The sequence below is a fragment of the Myripristis murdjan genome, chromosome 1 (genome assembly GCF_902150065.1).
Source record: "Myripristis murdjan chromosome 1, fMyrMur1.1, whole genome shotgun sequence".
NCBI lineage: Eukaryota > Metazoa > Chordata > Actinopteri > Holocentriformes > Holocentridae > Myripristis > Myripristis murdjan.
The window spans coordinates 13,567,011-13,579,941 of record NC_043980.1 but is presented as its reverse complement, the minus strand read 5'-3'; the positions used below and the strand labels follow the sequence as shown (position 1 = coordinate 13,579,941).

At 41.5% G+C, this 12,931-nt stretch overlaps 1 protein-coding gene across 1 annotated transcript in view; it reads left to right on the top strand.

Annotated features, from left to right (window-relative positions):
• Positions 1-11,644: 11,644 nt before the first annotated feature.
• Positions 11,645-12,931, top strand: part of LOC115379969 (sphingosine kinase 1) — a 49,479-nt gene continuing 48,192 nt past the window's right edge. Inside the window, exon 1 of the mRNA XM_030081004.1 lies at positions 11,645-12,229. Coding sequence (XP_029936864.1) covers positions 11,800-12,229 — 430 coding nt within the window. The 5' untranslated portion in view covers positions 11,645-11,799. The remainder of the gene's footprint in view (positions 12,230-12,931) is intronic.

The window sequence follows — 12,931 nt, the reverse complement described above, 5'->3', positions numbered from 1 at the left end:
AGCCGTGGTATGCTGCTGGCAGAAACTGGAAAAATTAATGTGCCTAATATGTCCCCAGGAACATCGCCTCTGCCAACCGTGCACTCTAAATCCGCCTGTGTAATCAAAGCAGTACAGGACATGAATATCTGCCGATAGTGGCGGTGGCACATCCATATCTCACTGTTGCCTACCGGTTTGATGAGCCTGTCTATCTCAAATTACAAGGTGAAAGCATGGCTTTTGTGTGCTTGGTGAAGTAGGGCATCTTGGGTAATGAGTATGGCCTTCCTGAACACTCTGACAGACCATGGGAGTTAATCTAATGATGGGAAAGAGAGTCATGACTCCTAATGACCTCAGAGGGAGAGGGACAACCAGGGGCAGAAAGATAGGGACTAATAGAGACTCCGATGCGGATCCCTTGTACTTCCCCTTTGCACTGGGGCACCACACTTGTATCATGGGCTTAATATTTGCTCCACTTGACTCCCACATTCAATACAGAAAAACCTGACTGAGGGCTGGGGGAAAATCACCTGAATAAAAGTGAATTCACTGACTTTTGAGCGGCTGATAAGTCAGTATTGTTGCCTGTAAATAGAGGAAAGAGGAAGGACATCCAGACATCAAGTCAATATTGTGACCTGTTCAAATTTATCTGTCATGAATCACAGGAGCCTACAGGCGTTATTTATTTGTCTGCACTTCTACACAATAAGACAATAGGATGAGGGTAGGAGAGGAAGTGATGAGAAGGTTCATAAGGTGATGTGTATGGCAAAACTAAATGTAAACTGAAATCATTCACAGAGTATGATTATCATATCAATCATTTGGATAATTTCAGGCACATGTAGAACGATAATTGCAGGATGTCATCCACCTAATGAAGTCATTCCCATTCTTTGTCAGTCTCACCCAAATCAACTACCTCACAGTTCCCGTAATGGCAGCTACTTTATCCGTTTGTCTCATCAAGTAACGCCTCTCCCTTCCGCTGCCGCCCTACAGAGGGATTATCAGTGCCTGTGAATAACCCTGCTTCTATGGTAATCCACCCAGTGATGAGAGTACCTTATAATCAACAGCAGGCTGATACAGCAAGCAGCAGGCTCCAGCAGGGAGCGTGAAATTCGGGTAAGATGTCACTCAAAGGCAATTAGCAAACACCAGTAACAATGACGGTCCTCCAAACTCTCAACCAACCCCTTCAAACATGCACAGCTGAAGACGCCTACACGCACACTTATAGACAACTCTGCTTTAAAGGTTGTGGTGGGGTCAGGGGGCTCGAGTGGTTTGGAGAGGCAGAGGCTGACAGAGTAACAAGACGTCCCTTCAACCCTCATGACATGTTCTGCTCTATGCTCTCATTACGACCAAGGTGCCACTTCAGGAAATGAGCAGCCACAGACACTTAAGAATAAAGAGGAGCTACATCTAATAGGGCTTGAATTAGCATCGCAAGAGGTGACCACACGGGTGACATTTTATTTGTCATGGAGGAAATGAGACGAGGGAAGACCATGGCAAAGAGCCACCTGCACAGCGGTCTGATGAAAGAAAAACTGATTAGCTTCAGCTGTTGATGTTACTGCCATAAATGACAGGTACAACAAAATGATTATTTTATGGTCGTGACTGAAGAACATGATAAGAAATCCAAGGCCAGGTAAATGATACAGCAGACACATGAGGGTTGAACTCTAAATTATAACCTATCCATTTTTAACCTGGAACCCAAGTGTTTGTCCCCATTGTTTCCAGTAATAGGCTCTCAATGATTAACTGCAGTGATGTTTGCTTAATTGTGCAAGCAGCCCTCATTTTTAGTTTAGCCTCTTCCAAACCTTTTCAATCAAACAGTGCCCAGACTTTGTTTAGTGATGTGAACAATGGAAACAAAATCAGAGTATGGCTGTGCCAGGCTACCATACTGGAACAATCCCTGAGATTTTGGACAATATTTATCATTATGACAGGTAAAGATGGGAAAATAGGGTCGAGGTCAGGGAGGTGATTGTCTGACTGCTGCCTAACAGTTCAGAAAGCATAGAAAAGGCTAGAAAACTACAGTCTTGTATTCCCATGATGACATTTCACTGAATTCACCCCCTAAGACACATCATACATGTCTAATGCCCACTGGCCGCAATATTCAATGTGTGTGTAGACCACGCTGCAGTTCAAGAGTTAAATGGACTCCCTCTAATCGAGACAGGCAAGTTGGTTCAGTCATTTCGCAAGAGTGCATTTCTCCCCCTATGACACACATCAGCGCTCATACCATCATCCTAATCCAACAGCCTTTGATTCAAATTCCCCAACATCTATGGTCCAACAAGCAGGTCAAGAGAATGAGGGTGACCCAATGCCACACCCACTCACACTGGAGAGTGGTTCCCCCACCACAGAGGGAAAGGCCTGGGCTTTCCCCCTGCCTGTCTACCTTGATGTATTTTCATATCCAGGGAGTGACTCACTCCTCTGGATACCCTATGGCCATGAGATTGCAGATGAGAGGAGAGGGCTGAGAAACTGGATTAAAAATAATTCAGTGGCCTTGCTAAGCTGCATTCTATTGTCTGGGTTGTTGTGGGACACCGGAACCTCCTGCTGAGCCCTGCTGGAAGTGTGTTATGGTCCGGATTCGATTAAACATCAAAGATAGGAGGTGGCCATTTGATTACTCCACAGTCATTCCTGTTCCCTGTCCAACTTGTCTTTCCTCTAACCTCCAAGAATGGTTTCCACGTTGGCGCTCAGAGTTACATCACATTCTTTATATTGGTAAAACTGTCATACTTTATTATGTACCATAATCGCTGCTTTTGATGTCTAACATAGTAGAGCAGCTGATGGGTTTTCATAGATTTTGCAGGGAATTTGCTGGAAACTGTCAAATTGGATCAAATGAAGGCATGGAACAGATCACTAGGCCTTCTGTTTTTCCATTACCATTTTCCATTTACTGTTTTTTACCATTTACCATTTTGTTATGCAAGTTATCTACAGTGGCATGAAAGCATTCTGCACATAGCATCCTACAAGACCTGAGCTCATGTATGATAGACTATGTCTTTCAATACATTAGATACATTAAACCTGTAATTTCAAAAGTTAAGTAACATTGTGTTTCCAAGCAAGAGACAGGTTTGCATAAGCCTTATATAATTATGTCACTGCCTTGACAAAGGGGCTGGGCATCTGAAGAAACAGAGCAGAATTAAGGGGCAGAAGCAACTGAGGGAGAGCCAGGCCGACAGGCAAAACCCTTCTGCAAGCTCTCAACACTAAGCGACCCAGACGGGGACTCTGTCATGTTTGATGCCAATGCTAACTAAATGCTGAGGCATACAGCATTCCCTTCCTCCCACTCTGTTGTCTTCCAGTGTGCGTGTGTGTGTGTGTGTGTGTGTGTGTGTGTGTGTGTGTGTAGGGTGTGGAGAAATAAAAGGACAGAGGGCACAATGAATTCTATGCTATATAAGTAATCATCAGGTGAACATATTGACCATATTGATACACACTGAGTTGACATTTGCACTATGTCGTCCTCACAACTAATAAGAGCCAATGTATTGGTTATGTACTTTGTGTCAACGGTCTTATGCTAAGGAGATGAAACCAGATGGTTAGGAATGCCATCGATGGCAATTAGTGCAAACTGGGCCACGAGTGTAGAAATTCTGCCAAGAAAACACAGTTGTTTTGATCGTTCTTTTAAAAGGAAACCTCTCAAAGCTATAGTCTAGTACTCAAGTTCATGTGGGAGTGGCAGCCGTGTCTCTTCACCCCTGTGAAAAAGACCGTATGCAGGGACGGCCCTCTTCCCCCCTTCAAGACCAAGCTGCAATAGATAGCACAGCTGGAGAACGGTGGAAGTGAAAGACTACTGTTGCCATTCATGACTCCTCTCCCGCTTCTCAGCTGTGCCATTTTCAATCAATAGCTTTTAGGAAATCAGCATCTATCCTGCAGTGTGAAATGAAAGGCATGTTTTGTTGTGAGGCCAATAGTGCGTGTGATGATTTGTACATAGTGACAAGCTCAAGAAACACGCATGTTTCCAGAGGCATTTGCTCCCCTTGCAGCAAATTACATAACATGAATTTTCATGTTCAAAGTAAAGCTTGAATGCCTTGGGGAGACGATGCATTCACTTCAAAGTGGGAATTGAGGTGATATACCTATCTTCTGGTGTCAAGTGGATGAAAAGCATTGCTTTTTAGCAGCATCACATTATGTGGCACAAGCCTTGCATGTGAATAAGATCGTCTCATTTCCCCTCCGGCTCCAGGTGTTTACTGGGACCACTAAATTCCATCTGCATATATGCAAACCTCCTCCTCCTACTCCTCCTACTCCTATTCTCCTTTTTGCGGATCATGAGCCAACGCCTGGAGCATTAGCTCATATTCAGAGTAACAAGAACGCAAGAGTGACTTTGATTTGACCAAGGAGATGTTACACATAAATACTTCACTCTTTTCTCAAACAGACATATTCTCCAGATGCATGACTGTTGCACTAATACAAGCATGCTTGCTGTGATAGCAATTATCCTGTTAAGTGCACTGATGTCAAAAACACCTGACTACAAAGCACATTGTACAAATAACAGAGCAATTTCATTCATGACAACTTCATTTGCACGGCTCAATTTGTTTGATATTGTATTGCATGCTGCATGCTTGTTTGTCTATTAATAATAATAATTAGAGTTTCAGAGCAAGGCAGCACAGCTTGGTGATTACCTGCTCCCTTTTTCTGAATCCAACATCGCCATCTGTTGGTGGACTTCATCCTATGACAAAAGAGATACTGTGGCTCAATTTCTTATCAAAAAAAAATGGAAAATACAACAGCAGCAAGTTTTCAAGAATGGGTGAAAACTGTCTTTACAGTAACAGTACATACATGCAGGCAGAGAAACTTGAGCTAACAACAGATGAAATACATTGGTAGAGTGTTCTGAATCCTAAAAGAATATTAATTCTGGATGTCTTACAGAATGATGGACAAGATGTGTATCCTGACCATGCACTGCAGCTGGCCATGTGTTACAGTAAGTACAAGAAAAAATAGATTATTTCAGATTTTATATTGTAGCAGTCTGGGGAGTACAGTGGCTGATACAACAAGACAAAAACCCTCTGTCATAACCTTAATATGTAAGTTTTACAGTGAGGAACTTTAAATGAGTAGAGCAAAACAGTGGATGAGTGTGGACAACATAAACATGGATTTTAAGAAAATTCTGTTTTTCAGTCTGGTGTGAGATGCATGTGTCTACAAGCCAGGATTCTGCCAAATGCATTTTAGTAAGGACTAGACCAGACCTCAAGCACAATTTGAAGTAGTTTAGTAAATCTGGAGTGTAAAGTTCACAAATAACTAAAGCTCCCACAGAGGATTTACAGACGGACAAAGTAGAATCATCCCACTGAAGATACAGCCCTGTTGTGTGAAAGTAGGCAGATAAGAAAGGTCACTTATCATTAAGCCTAGCCATATAGTTAGTATCATCAAATTAACCACTCAGTCAAGTCTTAGTCCCTTATGTGCTGTTGCTAAATAAATCCAAAACCCTGTGCGCTCTACATCACAGCCAGTGGCAGCCTCTTTACACCGCACTGTGGATAACCCTCAAATATTTCTGGGTGATCCAGATATGGTTGGTTGTGCCTCAATGTCACCTCTCTGCTCTTTTCAGAGAGGGACATCATTTTGTGTCCTGTATTTGGCTCCACTGTCAGCCTGAAAGCACTCTCTGAAAAGAACACAGAATGAATAAAATCTGGCTTTTTTGTGTTGTTGTTGCTTATTGTGGTGGTGGTTTATACACACTATGCTTCTTGAAGGAAAAATCTACCCTATATTTCTGTAAATTGTTTTAAAATCCCTTTGACATTGTTATGAAATTATGATAAATCCTGAGTAGATGTTTGCTTATGATGTATAAAAATGTGTGTCGCTTTGGATAAAAGCATCTGCCAAATGTGAATTGTAATTGTAGTATGCAGGGTTACATCTGTTGTAATATTAAAGCTCCCAAATGTGCTGTTCTGATCTGAATTACAAATTAAAATGGTAAGCTGCAAAGTAAAAAGTATGTTGAACCTCAAAGCTTCACTACTTCAAAGGTCATTTTAAAGTTGGGCCCTATTTTTCCATCATTTGGGGTCTAAATGACCAAAAGGGACAAAATCATTTGGAACTGGTCCAGCATTGAGCTACATCGCTTCAGCTGGCAGCCACAAAATGGGCTGAAATGTAATGCTTGGGGGCAATTGCGCCTGTCAGTATGTGTCCACTAAAAGTGCTTGTTTTTACCACTGACAGGCGCAGATTGTTGTTATACTTTAAGTGTCTGTCACCATTATGGAAAGCTTTCATGTGTGCCAGGTCAACACAATAACTTTGACTAAAAAGATGACCTCCACTTGTCTGCAGCAGGTCTCTCTGCCCTTGGAGCAACATAAAAGTGCTTTGGTTTAGGATTTCTTCTCTTCTTTGGCTGTGTTTGGATCAATTTGTAGCACAACCAGACACAACTTCAGTGTGTCCCTATCCAGCAAAGGTACAATGCAGAAATGCACAAACACAACACATTGTTTTGTTTTGTTTTGTTTTATCTTTTAGATAACACTAAGCTACACTACACCAACACAATTCATCTTCTAAGAAAGCTTTTGACCCGGCTGCCATGAGGAAAGCAGTAAAGCCAAAACAAAGTACCACCCAACTTGCAGTATGTCATCTAATAAAACACAACGTTTACTGCAGTCCATTGGATAACACCCTGCAGGGACAATTGCCCCAAAGGATTACACTGCAGCCCGTTTTGCAGCTGATGGCTGAAGCAATTGAACTCAATGCTGGAGCAATTCCAACATTTTTTTGTCCCGATTAGTCCTTTAGACCCCAAGTGATCAAAAAATGGGGCCCAGATTTAAAATACTGGAATTACCCCTTATTCCATAGAAATTAGCAATAATGTTGCTTGCCTATGAGAACCGCATTAGTCATCATATATGTTCTTGTGCTTGATAAAATCCATATGTCCTGTGGATTCTCTACTCTTTACTTTTTTTCCTGTCTCAGTTTCTGCCTCTATTTCTTTGAGATATTCAGTTTTTTCAGTGATCGTTTCCTGATGCATTTACCCATAAACCAGTCATTCCTAAGGGGACGAATTAAGCTGAAGTGAAATCATTTAAAATGTTAGCAGATTGTAAATCACCCTAAATCATCCCTTGACCAATCAAAGAGAATCTTATGCATCCTGCTATTTCTTCCACAGACTGCAGGGAGCACACTCAATTAAATCAATGTAATTTATATATAAACATTAATTAATTAGTGTCAATAATAAAATACCTCATAAAACATTTAGATATGGTTCTCAGTTCTGAACAGCTGAAGCCATTGCTACAGGCATACTGCGCTGCATAACATTTATTTTAAATACTAACTGCATAATTTTAGGAAGTTTAAACAATTTACATACTTACTTGCTTACTTTACATATTGATTGTATATCATTAGAAAGTATAAACTCAAACCTGGGACCATGTCATATTGAGGGCTGCAGGGGGAGATTGTATTTGCACTTTTTGCTCTCAGTGTCCTTTCCAGACTGAAACACCAAGATAGAGTCTCCAAACAAGGCATCATTAACACCAATCAGCTGAGGGGCTATAAGCTAAACGGGCCATTTAACCAGTCTGAAGGGCATTTACACTGCAGCATTTCCACTATATGTTGGCTATTCAAACCTGCCACCCATGCCTTATCTCTCTTCAACAGCTTGCACTGGTCTGTAATGAACATTCAAGCCCACACTGATGTTTCCATCCTTTCCATAAAATCATAAGACAGTTGCCAATCTGTGCAGAAAAAAAAAATGTCTGTACCTCAGATGGAAAAACATCCAAAATTGAGAGAAGCCAAACTATACCGAGAAGCAATTTAAAAATCTGGCATCTAGTTTCACCCTGTAAACTGTGTAATTACTGAATATGTGTCATATTTTTTGAGGAAGAAGTATGCCAAATTATATGGATAATTATTATCAAAATTCACTTTCAGCCGCCTTATGCAGATTTAACTGAGATTTTCATGGGCAAAAAGACTCATGCAGTGACTCGCATTGATAAAATGGTGCAGGTTGTGGTTGAAACTGGAAATCTCTGAATACCAACAAGAGCTATTTTCTATAAACCAAGGGACATCATATAGAAATAGTACTGTTGGTTGAGTGCTTTCTTATTTTGTATCATTTTCTTTGTTTCGGGAAAAGGGAACTAGGCTGACCTTAAAAAGTAATATAAAATAAAATAATACATACTTTGGTTTGGTCCTATATTAAGTCAGAGTTACTCAATATTATACTGAATTTTTATTTTTTTATTTTATTTTTTTTAATTTTTTTTTTTTTTTTTGGTTTTGTTTTGTTTTGTTTTGTTTTGTTTTAGATTGGTTTACATTTTAAATGCAGAACATTGCATTTTCTCTCAACAGGGTGTGCACATACAAAACTCACCAGAAATAAGTTTTCAAAAGCAAACTTCTCCCTTGGTAAGCATCATGCCCCAGGTCAACTCCAGCATTTGTAGAGAACTGCCCTTTTAAACATCATTTAGATGGCATTTCTTCAGCTCACAGTGAAAACAGACAGAAAAGATAGGAGAAAGGTGATGGAACAAGCAACAACGTGTCTAGGCCTGTTTTGAACCCAAGATGCCATGTTGACGTGGCAGGCAGTTCAGTTGAAGCGGCCTGGAGTTGGTCCTTTTTGGACATTTTGCCCCATTCAGAGTTTGTGCAACACACTGCTGCTTAGACTCATATATTAGGGCATGTAAGAAGATATTTGTTGCTCACAGTAAAAATGTGAATTTATTATTTGTAGCTCAAGAAAATGGGACAGTTCGCAGGTAGATGTGTTATTGTAATTCCTTCCAAACCCATACAGGTCATAGATTACTTCGTACCTTCAAACTAATATAATTATGTTACAGTGGGTGGATGACGGAGGACCTGAATGCAGGAGCAAGCAGGCAAAAAATGCTCAATGGCAAACAAAAATATATTTAATCAACTCACAGGGAATGCAGGGAACACATGGTATGACAAAACAGTGAACAAACAGGGAGCAGCACTCAAAGCAGGACTTAAATATACAAGAACTAATGAGCGAACAAGACACACCTGGGGAAGGGGCTGGAGCACAAGACAGGAGAACATAGGCCAAGGCCAAGGATAGGCCAAGGGAAACACTGGGAGGGATCAGAACAATCAGGGCTGAAACACAACTCAGGACAGGTGTGGGAACTGGGAGGGGCAAACAAGACACAGGTGAAATCAATGACAGAGGTGGGCAAAGGAAGCAACACCAAAATACAGGAAAACAGAAAAACAAGAGTCTAACCAAAGTACAAAAATACAGGAAACACAAAACCATGACAAATTACATATAATTAGTGAGCGGTAATGTTAAAAATGTATCTGGCAGACAGAGAGCAATAAAAAACTAATTTCTCACCAATTCAGTGAGTCTGTTCCTGCATACCAGAAGCCAAATAAAACACAAGATCACTAAAAAGAATGTGGAATGCAAAGAACTTGACTGCCACTGTATGTTCCTAAATTACGATGATTTGCATGAGCGGAAAAATAAAATCAAATAAACTGTGCAGTGAAACAATGATGAATTACATGAGCATTTTATGTATGCACACACACAAACATAACCACACTCATATGATTCTGACTCTATATGTGCATCATCTACTATGATAAATGTACCTGTTGCTGAATCATCAATGTAAGTACAGTGGATCAGTTCATGGTATTTTATGGTTTTAGTGTACTAATATTAATATTAATGCTAATACTATTACACACCCTAGATCTTCAGGTACTTGAGTCAGGTTTCCTCTGCAGTTTGATCACAACAAAGAAAGAGTTTAATATTAGTTCTTCCTTGGCATTTGATAACTATCTGCATTATAGAAAACCGGTACATGCCTTTGTATGCAGTACAACCACACTGTAGATGTTGACGTGAATCACAATGACTGTCAGGGTACCAGAAAAAAGGGAACCAGTTTGTACTCACTTGGCAGCACCTGCTGTCGAGAGTGAGCCGCAAACTGCAGGGAGGTGAGTCAGCCCTGCTGCCTTAGCCCAGGCCCACCTCACAGTTTTACTGCTCATCGTCCTGAGTAATTTATATGTTTGTAAGTAAGTAGAATTTTATGGTAAAGAGGTGCACTTAACTCTCTGCCTCCAGCTTTATGACCACTGCATGATCATCTATCTCTCTCTCTCTTGCTCTTGCTCTCCCTCAAAAGTGCATAGTAAACACAAAATCTGTCATATTATTGGTGCCACTTAAAATTTTATCCATAGCCGCGATATTTAGGCTGCAGAATACAATAATGCACTGGCACTATCATTAATACTACTGGGCCCTCTGCTATTACTACTAGGCCTACTACTATTAGACTACTAGTGGTAGGATTGTAAGGCCTAATACAACAACTACTACTACTACTACTACTAGGACTGATAAGAATAAGAATAACAATAAGAATAATAGTCACCATCATCATCATAACACACTTCAAGAGGTCAGTAATATCTGCATTCACAAAAAGCTAAATAGGCGTCAGATATTATCTTCCGAGCTAATATTCAAAATAGTGAAAGCTGCGCACACAGAATATAGCCTGTTGTCTAAAATCATTAAGTATGCATAAATCAATTTATTCTGCCAAGGAAAGTTTTTGCAACCACCCGGTCATTCCCTCTATCCACCACTAGGGGGCGATATGCGTCGTCTTTTCCAAAGGGCCAGCTGTTACCATTAAACTCCAATGTGAACGAGTCACAAAGAAATAACCAGGGCAATACCGGAAATTACAGGATTTTGCTTTCAAAATAAAAACACGTTTGTCACTTGAAATTTTTTTATCAGGGCGTAAAAAACTACGCAATTATTACACTAAAAGTGGAGTGAATTTCTTACTGCAAAATAGTATCTGAATGTCTTATTTCTCCCCATGGTGTGTTATATTTTAGCAATAATGTACATACATACATACATACATACATACATATATATATATATATATATATAGAGAGAGAGAGAGAGAGAGAGAGAGAGAGAGAGAGAGAGACAGAGAGAGAGAGAGAGCTCATATATATATATATATATATATATATATATATATATATATACACACACACATATATATATGTGTGTGTGTGTGTGTGTGTGTGTGTGTGTGTGAGAGAGCTCTGAGTCCCGATGGTGTAGATTAAAAACCATTGTAATGTGGGATGACACACATCACTCACTCACTACAATATTAAATGCCATGTGGAGGGGTCCGTGAACTAAATTTCGTTTTTAAATCACTGAACAGATAGGCTATTAGTGGCCGACTATTCGTTGTTTTCACATCATCCAGACATGTTTTCATACTGACAGTGTTTCACTCACACGCCATGCTGTTCCACAGTTTCTTTTCATCATGTGCTCACATCCCGTTTCTCAACGCGGCCGTCGGCAAGGCTTTTATTCGGACTGACCGGATGTACTGTGTGTTTCACTCTGGCTGTCTTGACGCGCGTCCGACCATCAGCCCATAGCTCACTGACAGTCGCAGTCTCGCACTCAACTCCACTGAGTTTGCTCGCATCCACGGCGGGGATGTGAGTGCGTGCGGTGCTGCTGTACTCCAGATCCCCAACCCCCGCGCGCCCCGGTCTGGTCTGCGGCTCCGTCTCCCCCGTCCGCTCAGGATGGACCAGAGGAGAGCAGAGCCGGACCCGTCCTACAACAACGGCATCAACCAGGTCGCGCTGTATGGGGAATTCACGGCGGCGGGCAACCGAAAAGTCAGGTGTGCGGTGAGCCTGACGGAGCGGGACCTCACCGTCCAGAGGATCACGTCCGCACCTGTCGGACGGAACAAGCTGGTGCTCAGCCTGCGGGACTGCGTCGGCTGTCGGGCGTACCGGGGAGAAGACAACGCCGACCCGGGAGCGTACTTCGCAGCGTACTTCTACCCGTTCAAGAGGCGGTGGATGAGCTCCGGTGTCTCGCGCCAGAGAGTGGAGCAGTGTTTTCGGGTGGTGACGCTCCAGGACCCGCGCACCAACCTGGAGGAGGCGGAGAAGTGGGCTCGCGCTGTCCGGGAGCGCTGCGTCCGCCAGCAGAACCTGAGAGACGGTGAGACCTGGTCCACTCATCCCGAGGCATAGTTTAATATGTCACTTCAGTTTAAAGTTATCACAGTGAGAATGTGTCAGGACACACACACACACACACACACACACACACACACACACACACACACACACACACACACACACACACACACACACACACACACACACACAAAACACTAACACTTGAATTAGCACTAAAATTAAACACAAACATCATACACACTATAACTTCACACTACCACCAATAACACTAAAATGACCATTAACATTACCATTAACTTTTACCAGTAAACTTTTGTGCAGTGATATCTAACAGTCACAAGATTCCTCGGGATGAAATTGCATTAAATGGTGGTACTATAATGTAGATCTATTTGTTTATTACTGATATGACAGTGTTTGGGGGAAAAACAAGCGGTTTGTAGCTTTAACATAATAGGTAAAATTTGGACTTTACTAATTGAGCAGCCCCGTCGTGGTGCGGCTGTGTCATCGGTCTCTATTGGTAAATGACATCCACGCCTTGGGCGCGGTGAGGATTATCTTGCGGATGTCCTTTAGCTACAAAAAAAAAAAAAAACTTTTGTAATGTCCTGTGACACTTTTCAAGAATACTGCAGTAAAACGAAGTCCCCATAGAAGTATTACATTGATGTCAGGGGACAAATGAGTACTACATCACAATGATACCGCAGGAGATAGA